Source organism: Diaphorina citri, unplaced genomic scaffold (genome assembly GCF_000475195.1).
Source record: "Diaphorina citri unplaced genomic scaffold, Diaci psyllid genome assembly version 1.1 scaffold154, whole genome shotgun sequence".
In the NCBI taxonomy this organism is placed as follows: domain Eukaryota; kingdom Metazoa; phylum Arthropoda; class Insecta; order Hemiptera; family Psyllidae; genus Diaphorina; species Diaphorina citri.
The window spans coordinates 216,394-239,993 of record NW_007377591.1 but is presented as its reverse complement, the minus strand read 5'-3'; the positions used below and the strand labels follow the sequence as shown (position 1 = coordinate 239,993).

At 38.5% G+C, this 23,600-nt stretch overlaps 3 protein-coding genes across 3 annotated transcripts; all 3 read left to right on the top strand.

Moving 5' to 3' along the window:
• The first annotated feature begins 43 nt into the window (after nt 1–43).
• LOC103505145 (activin receptor type-1) lies at nt 44–2,807 on the top strand. The gene is made up of 2 exons (XM_008469454.3): nt 44–189; nt 351–2,807. The coding sequence occupies exons 1-2, from the start codon at nt 177–179 to the stop codon at nt 1,514–1,516; spliced, it is 1,179 nt and encodes a 392-aa protein (XP_008467676.1). The 5' UTR covers nt 44–176; the 3' UTR covers nt 1,517–2,807.
• An 8,025-nt stretch (nt 2,808–10,832) lies between these two features.
• LOC103505157 lies at nt 10,833–17,562 on the top strand. Its single transcript, XM_026820513.1, has 6 exons — nt 10,833–11,420; nt 12,955–13,104; nt 13,525–13,642; nt 13,784–13,906; nt 16,057–16,280; nt 17,153–17,562. The coding sequence occupies exons 1-6, from the start codon at nt 11,348–11,350 to the stop codon at nt 17,560–17,562; spliced, it is 1,098 nt and encodes a 365-aa protein (XP_026676314.1). The 5' UTR covers nt 10,833–11,347.
• Nucleotides 17,563–21,912: 4,350 nt separating this feature from the next.
• Nucleotides 21,913–23,475, top strand: LOC113465746. The gene is made up of 2 exons (XM_026820518.1): nt 21,913–22,220; nt 22,326–23,475. The coding sequence occupies exon 2, from the start codon at nt 22,610–22,612 to the stop codon at nt 23,033–23,035; it is 426 nt and encodes a 141-aa protein (XP_026676319.1). The 5' UTR covers nt 21,913–22,220; nt 22,326–22,609; the 3' UTR covers nt 23,036–23,475.
• Nucleotides 23,476–23,600: the final 125 nt, after the last annotated feature.

Sequence of the window (23,600 nt, the reverse complement as noted above, 5' to 3'; positions counted from 1 at the left end):
TTACAAGGTCAACTTTTTTAGCTCGTTGACAACATAAACAAAAGAATGTGGGTCAGTTCACTATCCAGTGTTGTGATGGAGATTTCTGTAACAATGGCAGCTTCCCCATCCTCCCTCCCTCGTACAGGGAACTCCCGGAGTATGCTCAACGTTATGATTATATTCTCAAGTTATCCATGGCTATCCTAGGTCCTGTCATAGTGTTAATGTGGGTCAGTTCACTATCCAGTGTTGTGATGGAGATTTCTGTAACAATGGCAGCTTCCCCATCCTCCCTCCCTCGTACAGGGAACTGCCGGAGTATGCTCAACGTTATGATTATATTCTCAAGTTATCCATGGCTATCCTAGGTCCTGTCATAGTGTTGGGCATGTTAGCTGCGGTCATTGTGTTGTTCATGCGTCGGAATCATCGTAAGAAACTCCTAGCGGCGCGTGCTATACAGTCGGATCCGGATTGTTTCCTAGCGGATGCGGATCTGTTGCGTGCCACTGCGGCAGGGGATAGTACACTACGCGAGTATCTAGACGCATCACTTACCTCAGGCTCCGGGTCAGGACTACCACTCCTCATACAGCGTACCCTCGCCAAGCAGATCTCACTGAGTGAGTGTATAGGGAAGGGGAGGTATGGCGAGGTATGGCGTGGGGTATGGCATGGAGAGAATGTAGCAGTCAAGATATTCTTCTCCCGGGATGAAGCTTCATGGAGTCGTGAGACAGAGATCTACAGTACAGTACTCCTCCGTCATGAGAATATACTGGGCTACATAGGATCTGATATGACATCACGGAACTCTTGTACACAACTCTGGCTTGTCACGCACTATCACTCGTTTGGTTCTCTGTATGATCATCTGAATAGAACCACATTGAATCATCATCAGATGATGAAGATCTGTCTCTCCATAGTGAATGGTCTTGTACATCTCCATACAGAAATATTTGGCACCCAGGGGAAGCCAGCCATCGCACATCGCGATATCAAGAGTAAGAACATCCTGGTGAAAACCAACGGGACCTGTGTCATCGCGGACTTTGGACTAGCAGTGTCCTACTCTCAACTGTCCAATAAGATGGACATTCCGCCCAACCCGCGTGTGGGGACCAAACGCTACATGAGTCCTGAGATACTGGATGAGAGTATCAATATGGATTGCTTCGAATCCTTCAAGAAAGCTGATATCTACGCTCTGGGCCTTGTCCTCTGGGAGGTATGCAGGAGAACGAAAGCGAACGGTATATTCGAAGAGTACAAAGCACCGTATCATGACCTGGTGCCTATGGATCCATCATTTGATGATATGCGGAAAGTGATCTGTATCGATCAGCAGAGACCTGTGCTGCCTAACCGCTGGGTGTCGGATAGTACACTCAATGCTATGACTAAAGTCATGAAGGAGTGTTGGCATCAGAACGCTAACGTGCGACTATCCGCATTACGAGTGAAGAAAACTCTGATCAAACTAGCATGTGCTGATATGTATATCCATTGTAGTGACGGGGATATGATGTGAAGCGGGCAATGTAAACGCTGAACCCATGTGTGTGAAGTTGATATTGTGCTGGGAAATCTCAACTAAAAGTACCTGATTGAAAAGTCAACATATCCGATTTGTCCTGGAAATAAGATTCATGTACCAAATCGTAAGGTTTACCTACGTAAAAATAGGCACAGCTGTTCCAACAGAACTTACCTTTTTTGTGTCAGTCATTTTGGATTCCAGGATGGATAGGGTTTTGTGCAATAACAAAGGTTTTGATGTGGGTTTACCCAATGATTTTGATCAGAGTCCTCCAGACGTAATGTTTTGCTAGTAATAAAATCTAATAATACTCAAGTGCCATACTCAGCCCAAGTGCCTCCCCTACTTCCTCTCCGGATAATTTCTGCATGCCCGGGACCACAATCTGTGTTTAAACTTGGTTTAACTCTTGAATGAAGCCATCTGATTGGTCGCTTGCAAACTTTTCAGCCAATCAGATTGCTCCAAGAGACCAAGTTTAAACACGGATTGTGGTCCTGGGCATTACAAGTTTCGTGCCCCGACTATTGACACTGTATGTAGGTTCATACCAAGCGAACAACAATGGAGGGGTGTCACCCAAAAACGACTTATAGGCCATAAGAAATTTGTAGCTTCCAAGTCGTTTTTGCGTGAAACCCCTCAATTGACAGCTTTATGCAAGAAGAACCCAACTTGGGCTTTGGCCCCTTTGGATTAAAACAGCTTTTTAACGCGGAATATTGTTAAAAACCAATTCCTTAAAGAATCATGTTGATATCTTCTTCATTTATCAAGATACTCCAGTTTTTGTAAAATCCTGCCAATTCTTTTCAATGGGGTTGAAAAACTTCTGGATTTCACAAAATATTTTTTCAGCACTTAGAACGCCTGTCTAACAGTCTGTTAAGTTCTATTTCATTTCTCTAGGCATAACAGGCTGTTTTTTTTGGTTAAAAGTTAGTTGGTGAAACCCAACCTAAAGCTGTTTTTTTCGAAACTTAATTAGGCAATTATTGTTCCTTGGTATGGACAGGTGACCGATGCTACTACAAAATAATTGAACAATGTGTACATATTTCGACATATTTAAGTAAGTTATAATTTATATCACTCCCCCTTTCTCTCCTTTTTGTTAAGTGATTTCTATACAGTAATATCTCAATAACTAACACCTGATAACACCTTGATTTATGTTTAGTACTATACGATTCAGTTTTAAGAATTACTTTGCTAAGACATCCTTTTTTGACTGAGAAATACAAATTTAAAGCGAAAAAAAAAAAAAAAAATGTTGTAATAATTTGAAAATGTGTGTTTTTTTAATCAGTTTTTCCTTATGGACATCGCTTCTTTAGACCCGGGTCTGTAATCTCATTTTAGATTTTTGGTGTTTTAAGTTTTCCAAGGTGTAGGTAATTCTACAACTTTTCCTTTAGTTTGTTTCACAATAACTCTCGAATTGTTTGTCCGATTTTCATGAAATTTGACAAATGTTCAACAAACAAAAGTCCATCATTAAAATTTGAGCTCAATCAGACTTTTAGGGTCTTTGGAGAGACTTTTTTTTTTCAGAGCTAGTTCCAAGGGTCTCTGAACCTCTATAACGTCCAGTCCCACAATCTGCGTTAAAACTAGATTTAAGTTTAACTCTTGCATTAAGTAATCTCATTGCTTAATCCGAGAGTTAACCTTAAACCGGATTTAAATTCAGATTGTAGCCCGGGCCTTAACCCTTTGGTGAACGATGTGCACTGTAATTTACACCGGTCCTTATGTTCTTTACGGAGAACGACTTAACCTCGATGGAAACTACAGTTTACATCATTCACCAAAGGTTCAAGTAGTGACTGAATTTCATGAGCACATGATGATGTTGCAATTCTGTCCCACAATGGACTCTTTTTCTGGTAGAAAATCCCCTTAATCTTGTTCCTTGGTTTTTCTCATATTTTGGTGTCTAGCTGCCTAGGTTTTGCTTGACTTTCTCCTCTCCATGTATTCCTCGGCTCTCATTGTTAATCCTAAGTGTCCCAATACATGACACGAAACATGTCTGCCCATAAATCAAAACCCAGAGTAGTACGAGTACCTCTTAGTTAAGTTATATAGGTACCTACTTTTCTACTTCGGAAATTTTAAGAGGCAGCTGAGGCATGGAATTTACTTTTTTCAGAAGTGAATTTTCCATCTTTTAATTATGTGTTGTAGAATAGCATACCATGAAATTTACTTAATTTCATCTCATTGGAGACATTCGACCTCGTAATGATGGAATTCTAAGGCTGTGTCCAGACATAGTTGACCGGCCGTCGATTGATGTCAACATTGTCAACTGAACCGTCCACACTCCCTCGATAACATATTCAGCTCGTCGATGGACGGCCGGTCAACTATAGACATACCTTTAAGTTGTGTGCCACACAACAGTCCATCGACATCGACAAGTACCCAAATAATTTTGGTAGAAAGAGGAAAAAATTAATATCTCATCCCTATGAGGGATTTAGCTAAAAATGTGGGCGTTTTTCAGGTGATGTCGATCGACTGATCTATTCTTTTCATTTCATTTTTTTTTTTAGCACACAGCCTGCGAATTGGATCAAGCACCTAGATTATTCCAGCACCTGATACCTACAACTAATCCCAATAGGTGGTACCTAGAATACCTACCTGTGTACCTGTGTGTAGTGTCTACACATGCTAGGTTGAAACAGGTGCTTATGTGAGCATATGTTGACAGTGCCTATGTACCTAGGTATTAATAATATTCCTATGCATAGGTCTGTTTTAGGTACTCAAATAGATCTGCTTTCTACAGGTGGTTTTGAAGTGAAATTCACGTACGTACATGGTACCTACCTTTTTTAAAATGGTTATTTTTAAGCTGAAAATTTGAGTGCTCGACCAATTTATACTTTCCTTATCCTATAGGTAATGAGGAAAATAATGTATTCATAATATTTTTTTTTTTTTTTTTTTTTTAGTGTTCAATTGCAATAATTGAAATTTTTCCTAAGTACCTACCTTACTGCAATAATTGATTTTTTTCCAAATACAGCAAAACCTCGATTATTTCAACTTCCATTACTTCAACTCCAAAATCCATTGTCTCAAAGGATATCCTATCTTATCAGAGGAAAAGATCATAGAAAGTGATCATTTCAACTAACCCCGGTCCCAATTAGTTGTAATAATCGAGGTTCTACTGTACAGTGTACCTTACCTCCTTAGTATTTGCTTAGAAATCGTCTGTTGACCCAACTTAAATCCAACCTAATGTTCTAATCTAATCACTATATATTTATTCCTTTGATTGTTCTCCATAATTAACTTAAAATGTTCAATGAAATAATCCATTCAATCACAATAAGTTTTATTAATCAATCACATACGTAGGTAGGTACTTGTACTTAACATGATCCGATCCTGTCCACTTAAAATAAAACTAATGTAAATACATTAGTAATCCATACATAGGCAGTAGGTATTGTAGATAGGTAATCCAACGCACTTCTACATAGAAATAATTTAAGTAGGTACCTATTGTTATCAGTCTGAAAGTGAGCGTGCCATTTTAGTCAATATACCCACCTACAGAAATAGGTACTTGAATTATTTTTTACAAATAAAATAAGTAATGAAATAATATTTTACTTTTTGCAGATTTGATTCAAGTTTCCTAGCTACCTTTAATACTCAAATATTTTAATCTAATTTCAGTGTTTATTTTAATGTGGAAGTTTTCTGTAGGTACAGCCAGGTATAAATACATAAGTAGTAGAAAACTCTAGTTTGTTATTTTTATAAAATACTTAGGTACCTACCTACCTACCTAATACCTACCCCGAAATTTTCGTGAATAATGGAAGCAGGAACTGTCTTTTTTTTTCTGTCTACCTTTTTCTATTTTATTTATTTATATTTATTAGAGTGTGCCAACATCCTATAACATGTTTTATACACTAACGCTGTCTACCTTTGATGGATCTAGAAAAAAGTCGTTTTTAGCCCGTCCTTCCTTTATTATTACGATAGTAATAAAAAAAGGTATAAAGGACGGACTATTGTATTCGCTTCGGTGTCATCTGTCTGTCCCCATAGAAGGACTTATCCAAACCTGGTCGACCTATATATCAAATTAAAGGTCTTTTTACCAGGAACACGAAAGTGGTGGTTCAAATTTTGTCCAGAGAACCATAAAGCCATGCACATTGCACAACCGCGCGAAGCCCCAGGAGCGCGAAGTCTTTTTACCAGGAACACGAAAATGGTGGTTCAAACTTTGTCCAGAGAACCATAAAGCCAAAAAAACTGGTTTTTGGGGGATTTCTTTCACATTTTCTCACACAAATGAGCTCTGATCTTGAAATTTGTCGCGACGACCTATGAACTCAAAGCGAGAAACTTTATTTTAAGACCGGTTTTAGCGTCACCTATGTTAAGTCACGCCGAGCAAGGCCAATAAATGCATGGGTGACTTAAACCTTATATTGGGAATAAAGGGAGAACGGGCTCTAGTCTTGATTTTAAATCATTACATGAAAGTAAAATCGAAAAATCAAATCAAGAATTATAATAAACTGAATATTAAACAAATTAGGTAGGTACATAGGTACTGATTTTCTTTAATCACGATCGAATAAACTAGGGGCTAAAAAATTCCCGGAGGGACGGGCCCAGCTTGTTCAAGTTACTTTACCATAACTAAACCCAAAAGATAGCAGTAGATAGGTACCTACCTACTAAATACAATATTTGCCTAAACAGGGTAGGTACCTACTTAACACCTTATTTCCATAAACAAAAACATCCAAGTGTTTAATCTAATCTGTTTTTGCTAACGCGACAAATAAACGTCAATGGTCGGTAGATACAGGCATTGTTTTTTCCAAACACGGAGGCTGAAATTTTCCGATCTACATCAAAACACGGGACAACCTTGAGGTGCTTTCAGCAGTGGAGGAGGTTTACGGTATACCTATTACCTTATACTCTTATAGTTAAGCACCTTAAGGTAATGTTACTTAGACCAAGCGCGCATCGTTTGCAAACAGTGTTTGCAATCATTTTTCCACAAACATTGGCTTGCAAACAGCGTTCGTGTGTGCGCGGAGTTGATCCGGGTGCTGTCGGTTTTTCCACAAAAGCTAAAGTAATGTTACACCAAGCGCGCATTGTTTACAAACAATGCGCGCTTGGTGTAACATTACCTTTAAAGTTAAGCAAGGTCTTTTAAAACAAGTTTTTACCTTACCATTTTTCATTGATTTTCACCTTACCATTGTATGTATTACTTCTTCTTTTTCTTCGCCTTTTCCCGTGTTTAGACTGGATCGGCGTTTTTCGTCAGCTTTCAATCAGCCCGAGGGTGATCGCTTTTGCATGTATTACTATCCCATCAGATATGTTTATGGATAAAGCATTAAGCAGAAAAAGACCCATTTTATTTTGTAGCAATGAAACAACTGCTACATTAGACTCTCCTCGTGTTTGTTATTTTGTAGCAATGAAACAACTGCTACATTAGACTCTCCTCGTCTCTTTTATTTTGTAGCAATGAAACAACTGCTACGTTAGACTCTCCTCGGCTTTTGTTACTTTCTATTTTTTCTTCTCCTTCTTGTTTTTTCTTCCTCCTCATATCCTTCTCCTTCTCACTCTTTTTTCGGAGTGGGGCTGCAAAAAGTCAGCAGGACGCGATTGCCCTGATGGTCACTCATTCGGATACCAACATTACCAACCACGCGCAACGCAACCTAACTTCAATGATCTATTTTAAACTGGTGTAGGTAATGTTAGGTATTAAACGTGCTGTCGCTGTTGGCTTTTCCGCCTGAAACCCTACTAAATCCTCCACTGTTTTCCCAGCAGCCGTGCACCTTGTCCTCTGGTTTTGTGGCTTCCCAACTTCGTTCGTGACAATGGCTTTTCTGAGTAGTCCACAGTTTTTATTCTTCCCATTCCGAGTTATTGTAATACTACATTTTGCTATGTTTTATTATTCTTATTACTCAGATTAATTATTATATTTTACATATTTTGTTTTATTCTGACTTGTCCCTTTTTTCCCATTCGGAGTTATTGTATTATCACATTTTGTTATGTATTATTTTGACCTGTCCATGTTGCGGTTTCATTGTTTTTCCTCGATAATCGCCCAGGTTCGTCATCTTCTATGAATTATGAGTTGAGAGTAAAGACACTCATCTTGTTTCTGAATGTTTTATTTCTTAGCAATGAAATTTTCATCAGTTGTTGATTTTGTTTGTTGTCCGTTTTTGAAGTTTTATTTCCTATTCTGATTTATTTCTTAGCAATGAAATTTTCATCAGTTGTTGATTTTGTTTGTTGTCCGTTTTTGAAGTTTTATTTCCTATTCTGATTTTTTTTTAAATCCGTTTTTAAAATATTACTTCTTCCCATTTTTAAAAATAAATCCAAGTGCCTAGGTAGGTACCGTACTACACTACCTCGTTATCTTAGCGTGTGTTTAAGTGTGTGGAATTGTGGATATAGAGATGATACCTAAATTTCTTACTGATATACTAATTCGAGTATTATGCAACTAGCTAAAACCTCGAATATTATTTTTTTTTTTAAGGACATTGCTAAAATATTAGTGAACTGCTAAAAGGTAAACCGATCTACATATCTAACGTAGGTATCCTCTTACGAGTATATCTTGTGAAGCTTTTATCTTGACAAAATAGGTAGATAAGGAAAAACTTGATGCTTCAGTAGTGAATAGAGGTGTAAGCTAAGTTGGTCCGTTTTTTTTTGAGACCTAGGTCAACATTTTTGTGATCGGCAGATCGTCTGAGACACCTGGGTCTGAACTTTTCCCGCCACACACATTCGGGCTGTCTATCAGACCTATTAGGTCTGTGAGACAGTCTGAGTGTGAGTGGCTGGCATTACTACTTAGTAGTCTTATTACCTAGTTACTGAAAAGTTCATTTCTGACGTCACAGGCTTCGCGCGGTCAAATCAAACCCAGCACGTAGTCTAGACAAAGTGGTTATTTTCCGAACTTTCCATGAATCCGATGGGTAGATTATTTATGAATCACTGAAACTATTTCTTCGATCTGTTGTCTATTTAATAACTATTACAGTCAATAATTATTTCTAATTACCTCTGGTGGCACTCCCAGTCATCGAGTCGGTTTAAAGATACAGCTGATAACTAGGTAACAACATGGGTGTTTGGTGTTTAGTGTTTATCTTGCAATTTTTTTTGACGTCACAAACTACTTGACTGGAGTAGATACCCTGCAAAAAATAGTGTCTACCGCAAGTAGCTACAGTATCTCAGTGAAAATTTGCAGGTATCTAAGTATGAGTGAAAATTTACAGTGCTAGGGTTTTATCGTCCCGAAATCGAAGAGAGAAGGAAGACAGGATAGGAGAAAGCCAGATGTTCCAAGAACGAACCTTATCTTATCCCTTCAGGATACAATCCGCCCCGGACTGGAATCGAACCCGGGGCCTAGCGCTTACAAGAAAGACGCGCTACCAACCAAGCTAACTAGGCTGGCATTGTTGCTTTGATTTACAATGGCAGTTTGGTTGGCCGTTGCATAGCTCAATTTCATTGTTCTACCCGTAAATCATTAATTGTGCTAAAAAGAAAGACTGTTTTACGTGGTAAAGGATATTGTTCAATAAGCAAGATATTCTGAAGATTTCAACAATAGAATAGAATATACTTTGTTTATCCTGCTCAAATGAGACTAAAAAGTCCCTTTACCCCAGCAGTCCAGACAAGTTCTCGTCTATTTTATGGGTTTAACAAGGTGTTTTTTTTTTCTTTTTTTTTACATTTAGTCCCTTAATTTTCACAGGGGTACTCCGCGCCTTCGTCATCAATGGATGTGGACCTATCCATACCACCTCCTCCTTACACGCCATCCGACTTTTATCCATCCGATGGATACATTCCAACCGAACCCTACACCTCAACCGCATCGTACGAACCTTCTGCACCACATTCCTCCGTGGAAACTTCACCTCTAGTCAACAAAACCTATTTGCAAGGCCAAAGCAATCCTGGTTACCAGTCGACGGAAACCACTTCCACACCCGTTTCTACTGTTAGTACTGTTCAATTACCCTCAAACTCACCTTCTAGTAGTCCTGCTAGTACATTACCTGCCATCACCCCAAAACTGCCTTCATACAGTCAACTCGAACTCCTGCTCAGTCCAAAAGCAATGAACGACCACTATATGAGTCTAGAACAGCAACAGTCCTCAAGTGCAGATCCAGACATGGAAAAGGGGGATGTCAAGGAGTATCAAATCGGTGACAATATGATGATTGTCTCGCGCGTCATTGACAGTGAGAATTTGAATGTTGTTGACGGAAAACTCAGTTCAAGTGTACAAGGATTCGAAAGCAATCAGACAACTTCTGAAGTGAATCAAACAAGCACGTCTGAAGTGAATCAGACAACTTCTGATGTGAATCAGACAAGCACTTCTGAAGTGAATCAGACAACTTCTGAAGTTAATCAGACAACTTCTGAAGTGGACCAGACAAACATTTCTGAAGTGAATCAGACAAGTACTTGTGAAGTGAATCAAGCTACTTCTGAAGTGAATCAGACAACTTCTGGAGTGAATCAGACGACTTCTGAAGTGAATCAGACAAGCACTTCTGAAGTGAATCAGACAGGCACTTCTAAAGTGAATCAGACTAGTTCTGAAGTGAATCAGACGAACACTTCTGAAGTGAATCAGACAAGCACTTCTGAAGTGAATCAGACAAACATTTCTGAAGTGAATCAGACAAGCTCTTCTGAAGTGAATCAGACGAACATTTTTGAAGTGAATTTTTATTTTTTTTTTTTTTTTTTTTTTTTTTTTTGACGTCACAACCTACTTGACTGGAGTAGATACCCTGCAAAAAATTGTGTCTACCGCAAGTAGCTATAGTATCTCAGTGAAAAATTGCACCAACCTACTCGTACCTCTTTAGTTTTTTGCAAAGTAAATAACCATTTTTAACTAAAATAATAATTAATTTTAATAGTATTATCAAGATTGCGTACCTACGAGTACCTTCTCTTTTAATGAAATATGGTTAATTTGAATTAACTCTAGATTTGTACCTAACTACCTACTTATACCTAGGTAGGTAACTAACTAACCTAACCACTCGTGGAAATAGGTATCTATATTTTTTCGCCTTATCGAGGTACTTGAATCTAGATGATTCGTAAATCTCTTGTTTTTTGACACTATAACGTAGATAATCAGGTGTGTTAAGACTGTTAAGTACCTAGGTACTTAATTTCGTTGTTAAAACTCAGTCAGTACCTATTTAATGCTTGTTATTTTGTACCTAGGTATCTGTAAGGATTGTCTTGTGCCTTTTTACAGTGATTTGTATTTTATTATCGACCTAGGTAGCTACCTATGTTAGTTTTATTTTTATTTTATGGAAATAATATTTAACTTGAAACTAATACCATCACCTAAGATTAAAAAAAAACCTTCTTGTAGTTTTAGTGTAGTTCAAAAAAAAAAAAAAATTTCCCCGAAATTAGGTAGGCAATTACTTTTTTTGGAAACATTGCTAAATATCTTCCCTGCAGTACCTACATTCTAAATAACAAACTGATAAAAAATCTACCCGATTTAAAAAAAAAAAAAAAATCAAATGAACGTTTTTCTCGTGTTAAAAATGATCTCTGTGTTTCTGAAACCAACGAAGTTCCGGAGTACGAACCCTTGACTTCCACCTAAATTCCTGTCCACTAACATGACCATGTCATCGAATCAACTTAGTTGACGAACAGTTTTATTTTGTTGGAATAAACGCCTAGTGGTAAACCATAATGCCTTTACTGTACGTAACGATATTTCTCATTCTGTATGAGGAAATCCGTTGTGATGATCTGCTTGTGACTGGTAAGTTAAGGTAGAAACACAATACCATCACGTCACGTCACGTGAGCTCATGGGAAAGATGTAGCTCAAAGTTTTCCTATCATGTAGTTAATTTCATAGGCAATATTATGGTGATTCCCACGTGAGTTCACGTGACGTGATTGTAGTGTGTTTCTACCTTTATGATTGGTTCTTTATAGTCACCCCAGAAGCCATGATAGGGGTGCTTCGTCATAGGTAAGTATCTATCTAGTGATTCTAGTGTCTAGCTAGGTCTTACTATAGTGTCATAGCAGTAATCTAGTAAGCCTTCTTACAGGTGTTATCTACTTAACTACTAAATATACGTCATTTGTTGATAAAACCCTCTTCATTTTCCTTTTATCGTCTTCAACGTCAATAGATGCAGCCAAAGTCCAGAATCAGCTGGGTATAGACAACGCTGTTGCAATAGAAGACTTGAAAAATTCCGAAGTTAAAAGGGCAAATCTATTAGAAGAAGTTAAATTGGCGAATCCAATAGAATCAGAACATGAAAAGCATGACAAATTTGAAATTATCACCGATACTAGTGGAGAAACGTGCCAAGTGCCAAGAGATGGCGGAAATAGATGAGACTGGAGATAAACCTCAAATCAAACCTGTTGATGAAGCCAATAGAATCAGAACATGAAAAGCATGACAAATTTGAAATTATCACCGATACTAGTGGAGAAACCTGCCAAGTGCCAAGAGATGGCGAAAATAGATGAGATTGGAGATAAACCTCAAATCAAACCTGTTGATGAAGCATCAACAGGACCAATTGAGTCAACAACCGTCAAAAATGTAACTGTAAAAGAACACACGGTAGTTAAAATGGAAGCAGGCCTTTTATCGTTTTTTTTTTGTACATTTGTACGAGATTTTTTTTAGTGGATGTGACAAGATCACCCAGATCTGTTGAAGGCCGAAAATTTTAGTTGATAAAATAAACTAGATTATTTCCGAGTTTCTTTTTTACTGATTGTATTTGGAAAATTTATCCTCCAGGTTTTCCTCTATTTGCCACACTGTAAGTATTTATCTTTCAATTACCATCATGTTTTGTTTACCTTCAGCTACTGTAGCTGTACCTCTAGTGTACGAGTATAAGCTGGATTGTATTGAATCTGTCCCCTGTTTGTATTGACATTCCACTTTCTGCTCTGTATTTGCTCTTCACTGACTGCACTATATTTTTAGTTTCAACTCTTAATTCTTTGTGGCAAAGCAGAGCTTTTTCCAAACTTTAGTGAATATCACAGCATTACTATGTGCCTTCTTTACAATCAATTTCCATATTATGTCAATAATCTTTTTACACTGCTATTGCTGCCATTGATCGCTACTCGATTAAAGTAGCTACTTAATTGTCCTCAGAAGGGAGAGTGCACCCCGAACTTATTTTTCCTTTCCATTACCCATGATATGTCACAATATGTAACACCTTGGTTGGACTGTGTAGATAAAAGGATCTTTTAGTCCTATCCCAGCAGGATGAACAAGTTATATTCTATTCTATTTTACTTTCTAGTTACGGCCGTTGTCCCAGACCTCAACTCAACCTGTGCGGCTACGCCAGACTGTAGCAAGAGACTTGGTACATCCTGGGTATGTACTGAAGGTGTCTGTGTGTGTAAGACTGAGCATTATCGGGATGGAAACAACTGCACGCCTTGCTCAGGTAAGGCCAGCCCTTCACTATCAGGTAGATCTGACAGATACACCTGATCAGCTGTAACTATCCGGTCTATCTGATATTGAGTGGCTGGCATAAGGTTCCAAACGCATGCCTTGTAAGCTTTAGGTCGCGAGTTTGATTTCCTCCTAGGCCGAACTTTGCCCTAAACAGATAAGGTTTATTCTCGACTGGCTTTCTCCTATCCTGTCCTCCTTCTCTCTTCGTTTTCGGACGCTAAGACTTTAGGAGCTAGATACAGTTCCCCCTAACACACCAAAAAAGTACATACCAAACCGAAAAAGTAAAAAGGATATTAAGCCCTCATTCATTATCATTACTTTTTGTATTCAGACCTCTTAGAAAAAAAAATAAAATAAAATAAAAAAATAAGCATTAGGCTGGTTTATCACTTTTTGTTTTCAGAGTTCCAGGAAAGTTGCGAAGTGTCCCAGTGTTGCCTATTTGCCAAAGTAACCGCGTGTATTGATAATGTGTGCAAATGTAAACACAATAAGGATCAGACGGAATTCTCAGCCTGTTGGTAAGAAACAGATAAGAATTCATAGATTAGTCTTGTCATCCTTAGAGTGACAGATAAGAAATAAAGATTGGAAAACGTCGCGCGTCGATAGACGTGATTTTTTTTTTTTGAGAGGTTTCAATTCAAGTATATACATTCCAGGAATTCTGCTAGACAATCCCTGGGGACTCAAAATATCTTATCCTTCGCCAAACTTATCCTGGGCGCTATTCTAGCTCTGTCATTGGCTGCCCTGTTTGGTATCTTGAGGCAGCTCTGCAACAGGTGGGTACTTGGGTAGGTACCTCTGGAATACTCTAGACGCAAGTACCTATATTAAAATTTATACAAATTACCAGCCAATTTTCCAGACCAAATACAATGTCTTACTACGTATGGACACCATTTATATGCCAATTGGTGCTTCATAGACTGTATTGTTATGTACTTTCTAGTTTCTACCTACCTGACATTCAAATGGTACAATATTCTTCTGATGTACCTAATGTAATAAGAAGTGGCCGTAAAACTAATACAAACACTTTGTGAAAACAAGTGAACGTCAAATCTTTTGTCCTTTGCCACCTTGGAAATCAGAGGTGTGTCTTTGGACTCTCTAATGGCCGATCTTACCACTAAGAGTTAACACAGTGTCAAGGGTTTTCTTTGACTTTACCCATTTGATTTATACAGGCCAGTATTTCCCTAACTCTGGATTAACCGAAAACTCCGTGTGTAAGATCGGGCATAATTACTTTTTCGTTTGGGGTTTTTGTTGTAATTCAAGTTATTCAAGCTCTTGACGTGCGCGCGTCCTTCAGCATGCTTGACAGTGAATGAATTTCCGTTGTCTCTGTTATTTTGTAGCAATGAAACAACTGCTACATTAGACTCTCCTCGTCTCTTTTATTTTGTAGCAATGAAACAACTGCTACGTTAGACTCTCCTCGGCTTTTGTTACTTTCTATTTTTTCTTCTCCTTCTTGTTTTTTCTTCCTCCTCATATCCTTCTCCTTCTCACTCTTTTTTCGGAGTGGGGCTGCAAAAAGTCAGCAGGACGCGATTGCCCTGATGGTCACTCATTCGGATACCAACATTACCAACCACGCGCAACGCAACCTAACTTCAATGATCTATTTTAAACTGGTGTAGGTAATGTTAGGTATTAAACGTGCTGTCGCTGTTGGCTTTTCCGCCTGAAACCCTACTAAATCCTCCACTGTTTTCCCAGCAGCCGTGCACCTTGTCCTCTGGTTTTGTGGCTTCCCAACTTCGTTCGTGACAATGGCTTTTCTGAGTAGTCCACAGTTTTTATTCTTCCCATTCCGAGTTATTGTAATACTACATTTTGCTATGTTTTATTATTCTTATTACTCAGATTAATTATTATATTTTACATATTTTGTTTTATTCTGACTTGTCCCTTTTTTCCCATTCGGAGTTATTGTATTATCACATTTTGTTATGTATTATTTTGACCTGTCCATGTTGCGGTTTCATTGTTTTTCCTCGATAATCGCCCAGGTTCGTCATCTTCTATGAATTATGAGTTGAGAGTAAAGACACTCATCTTGTTTCTGAATGTTTTATTTCTTATTGAGGCAGCTCTGCAACAGGTGGGTACTTGGGTAGGTACCTCTGGAATACTCTAGATCTGTAACAGGTGGGTAATTGGGCAGGTACCTCTGGATAAAATAGTCCTTGTATGTATGCATTTTTACTTTCCTTATCCTATAGGAAGGAAAGTAATGTAATCCAGTCAAATTTTCGATGGACAGTTTTTAAAGCCAAAACACGTTTTGAGGTCCCTAGATCCTAAATCTAAAGTTTCAGCCATTGGTCCGTGTGTGTGTGTCTGTCTGTAAAGAAAATATTTCGAGAACGATAAGAGCCAGACACTTGAAATTTGGTATGTAGCCGTCAAATGTGACAAGGATGCGAGAAACTTTTGGGTAAGACCGGTGCAACGGTTGTCGGCATTTTACCACTTTTTGGCGGTTTTCGGTGTAATTTAACAATATCTCGGGAACGGTATGAGCTAGAGAGTTGAAATTTGGTATGCAGTTCACAAATGTGACAAGGATGCAACATAAAACGTTTGGTTGAGATAGGTTCTGCGCAAAACCAAATTCCCTCAGGACAAATTTAATTTTAAATGGGGTGTGGATTCTCCGGACATTAGTCGATATGTAGTACGATTCGTGTGCATAGTACGATAGTAGAATTATGTACCGAAAAACCATGAAACCTTATTTCACATTAATGTACGCCAGCCGGCGCCGGCGGGCGTTTCGAACTCTTGACGGCGCCTCCCAGCACGCTTGATAGTCACGTCACTTTGATGTGAACTCTTGACGTTCATTCACCTTCCATTATACTCCTTAATCCGTTTATCGACTTCTTTATCCAGTATTTGTCCGTGTTTCTAATTCCAGACCTGAGGTGATCGAAAGCTCGGCATTTCAGCGAAGCTTCCCCTACGAAAGTTTCAACTCTATTCAGCGTTACGTCATGCAAAAGCTGAAAGACAGACCTCCGCGCTACGAGGACATTCAGAAAGAGTGTGGAGGCAGCCCTAGTCCATCGTCTAGTCAAGGAGGGGCAGCGGGGCCCAGATCTGGACGTGGCGCTCCCAGTAATCTACCGCCGTCTGAAAAGGGTTTTTTTTTTTTTTTTTTTTTTTTTTTTTTTTTTTTTTTTTTTTTAGTTAGAAACAATAATAACACTAATTTCTTTAAGACCAAATAAATTAGTTCCTAATGTGTGAAAAGTATGGAAACGGGTCCACAATATAAAACGAAAAATTCCCTATAATGAGTACCTATTACCTATCCTATGATAGGAACCAACCATTAGTTCATCACGTCACATCACGTGTCGTTAAACTTTCGAAACGTCCTTCACGTTGTTCAATTGAAAGATCCTCTCTTACTATAACACGAAATGATCTCTTATTTTTCCGAAGGAAATCTTTGATCTCTTCTATATTGTTTCTTAATCAATGATTGAATCATGTTTAAATGATTTTATTTTTTCGTTGGGGTTTGGGGTTCCCTGAGATATAATGTGATTCCCTAAAATGATAAAAAGGTTTAGTTCCTTCGAGGTTTACGGTTATGAAGCTTACGGGTTATCATTTCAGCAGTTTCGTTTATTTCTTTCATGACAAACCATTCCATTCAGAAGGAATGGAAGGCATTCGATTGTTTTATATCATTCCCTTTTGTAGACGATTTTAAACGAACATAAATGAAATATCAAGTTTTCATTGCGAATAGCTTCCTAGTGACCGAAAAAACAACCCCGACCCAAAGTTCTGACGTTAGAAATAAATAGCTCATCCCCAAACGGGATTTAGCTAAAAAGGGGAACAAACAGTGCGTTTTGTTACTTTTCAGCTATCCTGTCTAATGCATTACACCAAGAAAGACTAGAGCTTTCATCTCAACATTCTCAGCTTGCAAAACACCAACCTCACCATGTACAAGCTAATCCTACTCAGCTTTATCTCGATCAAACTTCTCACTGAAGGTGCACGTCGCAATGATACAAAACACGAACCTGAAGTGGACCGCACCGGTTATTTCAATCTAACGCTCCTATATACGCTAAACGACACCGAATTCGAGCGCAACTATTTCAAAATCATCAACTCGTTGCAGAAGATGGGTCCCGAGGCGCTGAGACTCATCAATCGAACGGATCTCTTGGAATCCGCCTTCGTGGTAGATTCAAGGGAAAATGCCGCCGACCTGAAAGTGCGCTGGGAGGATTGTTGTAATCATTTCAAACTCAACGGAACGCAGCGGTACTTCAAGGAGTTTCTGATGCAGCGAGTGTACAAGCCTCCGCCAGCGGTGAAGCCACCCAAGAAACCGCCCACACATGTGAGAACTTTGATGGACACTGAGGACGCTGTGGATGCGAAGAAGAAGAAATAAACGTCTGAAGCATGGCCGTATTTAGGAGGGCTCCCCTCGAGCTCAATTTTTCACCTTTACAGTAGGCTATGCACACCCTTTTTTTTTTTTTTTTTTTTTTTTTTTTTTTTTTTTTTTTTTTTTAGGCATCTATCCAACTTTGTAATTTTACATTGTACATAAATTTATGTTTGTAAAATTTATTTATTAAATAATCCTCAATGTTTTTACAATCATATTATTGTGAAGTAGGTAGGTACCTAACTATAGAGGTACATATTTATGATGTAGGTAAGTATAAGTGTTAAGTAGTCTACGTATACCTACATCCACTACACATTAGCATTGTATGTAGGCACGAACGCCATTTCCCCATGTACTCGTACATTTGAACGTACACAGATATGTGAGAATATGTCTGTACCTATTTGAAAAATAAAGTAGATGATTTAAGTACTTTATTGTGAACAAACGAGTACTTTCAATATCCTTCATTTATCTTTGAAAATGAGCTTTCTTTGTACAGCTACAAAGCAAAAGAAACTTTTCATTTAACAATAATATTTAGTCCTTTGTTTTATTTCCATAAAAAATAATGAAAGAATAGCATCAATCATCTAGTTCTACATGTTATTCTTACTATTCATTCTGTTAATCCTAGAAGTAGTGTCTTTGGGAGCAGCATTGGATAGAAATTCATGGAGGCGCATTGTTGATGAGGGTAAAAACCAGCTTGGTTTCTAATGGCCATGGAGGTAAGGTATTCATTCTCTTTGCTCAGTCAGTCATGCCTATATCTTGTTCCATAACATTAGTCTCGTTCTTGTGCTTATGTCCATCAACAAACCTTTCGCCACTACTCAGCACGTACGATTCAAAATGGTCAATGTCGGGATGTTGTAGGAAAAAGTCACAAGTTTCCTTCCATCGCTCCAGTATTGTACTCTCTGGTTCATTCAGAGGATTACTGAAGATCAAGTTCAGGAGGCTGGAGTGAAAATATTTCAGCACATTTCGGCCTTCCTTCTTCATCGTTCGGACGATACTGGGCAAGTGAATTTTGAGTTCACTCCTCGTGAGATTTTTAACGCGAGATAGATCGAAAAGTGGGAGTCGAGTGCGATTAATCTTTGGTTGACTTGTAGGTTGAGCATTCGATTGGTTGGTAGCGCATTCGTTGAGTTGGGCAACGCATTGGTTATGTCGGACGATGAAAATTGAGCTGATTGACACCAACACGGGTAGGGTGAGGACATTTGCAGAGACAACATCAAATCCTTCTCTACATTGTGACTAGTAAGACTAGTTTTACTCCCGCATCATCCAGATCATTGGGTAATATATTTTTACCACTTTCTAGTGGTTCATTGCTTATTCATTGCTAGTGGTTCATTGCTGACTATAACATAAGTGAGACCTGTATGATCTATATTGCTTTTAGCACTGTCTATTTTACTATTGCTTTTGCATACACTATCGGTTCCTTGACTAGTATTATGGGCATCGTTTTCAATGTGACTAGTAAGACTAGTTTTACTCCCGCATCATCCAGATCATTGGGTAATATGTATATTTTTACCACTTTCTAGTGGTTCATTGCTAGTGGTTCATTGCTGACTATAACATAAGTGAGACCTGTATGATCTATATTGCTTTTAGCACTGTCTATTTTAAGGGTGAGGACTTTCAATGTCATTTTGTTTTTCTCAGGGACAAGGACTTGATTAAGTGTTCCAGTGTGTGTCCGCGCTCCGAATTATTGTTAAACCACACACTGCCAAAATAAATTCGATTTAGTATTACCTATTTTTGATCGGTAGAAGTTTTGTTAGAATTTTAGAAAAACTGATTTTAGGGGTCGGACAAGGACTTGATTAAGTGTTCCAGTGTGTGTCCGCGCTCCGAATTATTGCTAAACCACACACTGCCAAAATAAATTCGATTTAGTACCTATTTTTGATCGGTAGAAGTCTTGTTAGAATTTTAGAAAAACTGATTTTAGGGGTCGAAAAAAAAAAAATGCTTACGGAAAAGGTACACAATGGGTAGGTGGTATAGGTTTGAATATTAAATTTTAAATCATTAGGCACATTTCATACGCACTCGGCAACCAATCACTTTGTTCGGTGCATTTCAAAGATCGCAATTTCAGTTCGTAGGCTCCTTGGGTTTGGTCTTCCTAGTCCTGTTGGTTTTCGGAGAGGTTACCTTTGGCAGAGGTCCCCACCACGTTGTTTTAGTCGGTTGATAGAGCGCTGGCATGACATGTGTGACTATTTCCTCGATAAGGGCAACATCGAGGATTTCAAGCTGTATGTCCTGAACCGATTCCCGCCGACTAAAACAACGTGGTGGGGACCTCTGCCTCTATTTTAATATTGCTTTTGCATACACTATCGGTTCCTTGACTAGTATTATGGGCATCGTTTTCATGTGGTACATCAATTCTCGTCTCATCTGTTTCTAAGGAACGTTCATTTTCATTAAAATATTAGTGTTCTTATTTTCGTGAGTACTTTCATTTGGCACAATATGGGCTTCTTCATCTGATATATCTAAGTACGATCTAGAAATCGTTTACATCACAAGCTTGTTGTGCCTTCTGGGAACAATTTACATCGCTAAATATCGTTCCTTCTTAAAGTTATGTATGCCCTGTAAAACACATTGAGAAAAAAGTTATTCTCAAAGACACAAAATGATTGGCAGGACTTTGCTCGTCTGTTCGCTGATGTCCGTGTCTTTCATTCTCTCTTTGGACGAGCATCTCTACATCACACAGAACCCCACCAAGATCACGTTCATGGAGTACACCAACGAGTTCAACTTGGACCTCCTCCGGAATCTGACCTCCAACGAGATTGACCGCAACTATCGTAACATTGTTGAGACCATTCGCCGCAAAGGTCCAGAGGTGCTTCATCAATTGAATCGGTCCGAACTTTTGCATCTCATGTTCACCACGGCGAAGGATGAGAAACCCTCAGATGTGTGGAGCAGATGGAACGGTATCTGCGACTGGTTCCTGCAGGAGGGAGGGCAGCATTATTTCGAGTGGTACGTCATCGGACGTATGCCCCAGACGACCACTAGATACCCCACGAAAAACAATCGGGGCTTCTAAATATATCTCTAGTAGCGCGGACAAACCTCAACTTGGCGGGGCGGAGCGCTCCTTAATATCTCATTCACCAGAGCCAAAATGTTTTCATCTGTCAAACACTCTTTCTTGGAACGTTTGAAATTCCTCTGAAGAGAGCTACCATCCTCTAGTAGCGCGGACAAACCTCAACTTGGCGGGGCGGAGCGCTCCTTAATATCTCATTCACCAGAGCCAAAATGTTTTCATCTGTCACAAACACTCTTTCTTGGAACGTTTGAAATTCCTCTGAAGAGAGCTACCATTCATACCAAGGTCTCAAGTTATAGAGTGAAGACTGAAAGAACTCATCAAGTAGCACCACATCAATTGTTACATTGTTGAAAAAAAGACCAAGTCATCCGTCATAAACTAGCCAATTTTCTCTTCAAGTATGGTATACACTTCAAGTTGGATACCTGCATGAATGAGGACAATGTTGTATGTCGGAACTCTTCAAAATTTAATCAAAACAATCGAACGACTTCTACTAATAGTCTGTACTTATCTGTTATTGTTAAATACATAGATGTATACCTCTTTTAAGTCAAAATTTTTTGCACAAACCTGATTCTTGTTCTTAGAAAATTCTCTCGCTTTTTTCCAAACTTTTCACACATGTTTCTTGATGCAAAGTGTTTTTGTTTTAAGAAAGAAAACCAACCGATTCATCATATTAAATTTTCGATTTCACTGTATAATATTGTAGAATAACCATGAAATTAGTAAAGAATTTAGTCTGACCCAGAACGAAAGATTTAACAACCGTCCACCGTTCGAACGTTGCGGGATTGTCAAGTTCTTATGTTTACAATGCTGTTCCAAGTGTCCGCGGTCGCTTGCCTCTCGTTTGCTGTCCTCTTGGTGACTCAAACCTACTATCAATGTTCTGCCGTTAACGCTAATTTCGATCTGTCCAAGGTGTACGATATGCCCATGTCAGAGATCGAAGCAAACTTCCCCAGCATCATTGAAACCATGAAGAAAGAGGAGTTTAACAATATCAAATACTTTAACAAATCCGAACTGGTTACCTTTGCGTTGACACCGACCCATGGTGAAAACAAAACCTTCATGATAGAGCGAGTTATAGAGTGAAGACTGAAAGAACTCATCAAGTAGCACCACATCAATTGTTACATTGTTGAAAAAAAGACCAAGTCATCCGTCATAGACTAGCCAATTTTCTCTTCAAGTATGGTATACACTTCAAGTTGGATACCTGACTAATTCATCTGACCACGAGGTTTTCTACACTAAATTTCTTCTCACATTAATTTTATTCTTCCTAGTATAGGCATCTGTAGATGTGTACGTAAACATCAAATGAAAGTAATTAGGTTGTTATATACAACATAGCTTTCACATTTGATTTTTTTCTGTTACCAACATTTGAGACCATCAAATAAACCAATATTGAAAGAACCTTGCCTTTATTTCATTCCTAGAGACCCCAGAGTCCTCTTATTTTCTCGCGTTTCTTTCGAATAGATAGATTCTTATCTATAAAGTTCAATCCTTCTATTTTTCTCGTAAATAGGTACTACATCAAAGTTCCCCAGAGTCCTCTTATTTTCTCGCGTTTCTTTCGAATAGATAGATTCTTATCTATAAAGTTCAATCCTTCTATTTTTCTCGTAAATAGATACTACATCAAAGTTCATGTAGGGATGTAGGTAATTTTTATTTTATTATTTTACAAAGAAGTTACATATGCATTGCTTACCTTTTTATCGTTTTTTGACGGATCGTTTTGTTCCAAACTTTCAACGATCCGCGTTTCCAGACTTTTCACACGGCTGTGATTCAGAAATATATATAAAAAAAATATTCCAAATTTGAAAGGAAAAACTAACAAAATAAAAATCCTAAATTAAAGTTATGCCCTGTAAAACACATTGAGAAAAAAGTTATTCTCAAAGACACAAAATGATTGGCAGGACTTTGCTCGTCTGTTCGCTGATGTCCGTGTCTTTCATTCTCTCTTTGGACGAGCATCTCTACATCACACAGAACCCCACCAAGATCACGTTCATGGAGTACACCAACGAGTTCAACTTGGACCTCCTCCGGAATCTGACCTCCAACGAGATTGACCGCAACTATCGTAACATTGTTGAGACCATTCGCCGCAAAGGTCCAGAGGTGCTTCATCAATTGAATCGGTCCGAACTTTTGCATCTCATGTTCACCACGGCGAAGGATGAGAAACCCTCAGATGTGTGGAGCAGATGGAACGGTATCTGCGACTGGTTCCTGCAGGAGGGAGGGCAGCATTATTTCGAGTGGTACGTCATCGGACGTATGCCCCAGACGACCACTAGATACCCCACGAAAAACAATCGGGGCTTCTAAATATATCTCTAGTAGCGCGGACAAACCTCAACTTGGCGGGGCGGAGCGCTCCTTAATATCTCATTCACCAGAGCCAAAATGTTTTCATCTGTCACAAACACTCTTTCTTGGAACGTTTGAAATTCCTCTGAAGAGAGCTACCATTCATACCAAGGTCTCAAGTTATAGAGTGAAGACTGAAAGAACTCATCAAGTAGCACCACATCAATTGTTACATTGTTGAAAAAAAGACCAAGTCATCCGTCATAGACTAGCCAATTTTCTCTTCAAGTATGGTATACACTTCAAGTTGGATACCTGAATGAGGACAATGTTGTATGTCGGAACTCTTCAAAATTTAATCAAAATAATCGAACGACTTCTACTAATAGTCTGTACTTATCTGTTATTGTTAAATACATAGATGTATACCTCTTTTAAGTCAAAATTTTTTGCACAAACCTGATTCTTGTTCTTAGAAAATTCTCTCGCTTTTTTCCAAACTTTTCACACATGTTTCTTGATGCAAAGTGTTTTTGTTTTAAAAAAAAATTTTTTTAAAAATAAAAAAAAAAAAATTGGAAAA

Bases quoted from the DNA above. Each gene is read 5' to 3' on its own strand.
- LOC103505157 (XM_026820513.1), top strand. From the start codon at position 11,348: ATGCCTTTACTGTACGTAACGATATTTCTCATTCTGTATGAGGAAATC. The intron at 11,421-12,954 runs GTAAGTTAAGGT...TTTACTTTCTAG, and splicing joins TGATGATCTGCTTGTGACTG to TTACGGCCGTTGTCCCAGAC. The intron at 13,643-13,783 runs GTAAGAAACAGA...TATACATTCCAG, and splicing joins ACGGAATTCTCAGCCTGTTG to GAATTCTGCTAGACAATCCC.
- LOC113465746 (XM_026820518.1), top strand. From the start codon at position 22,610: ATGATTGGCAGGACTTTGCTCGTCTGTTCGCTGATGTCCGTGTCTTTC.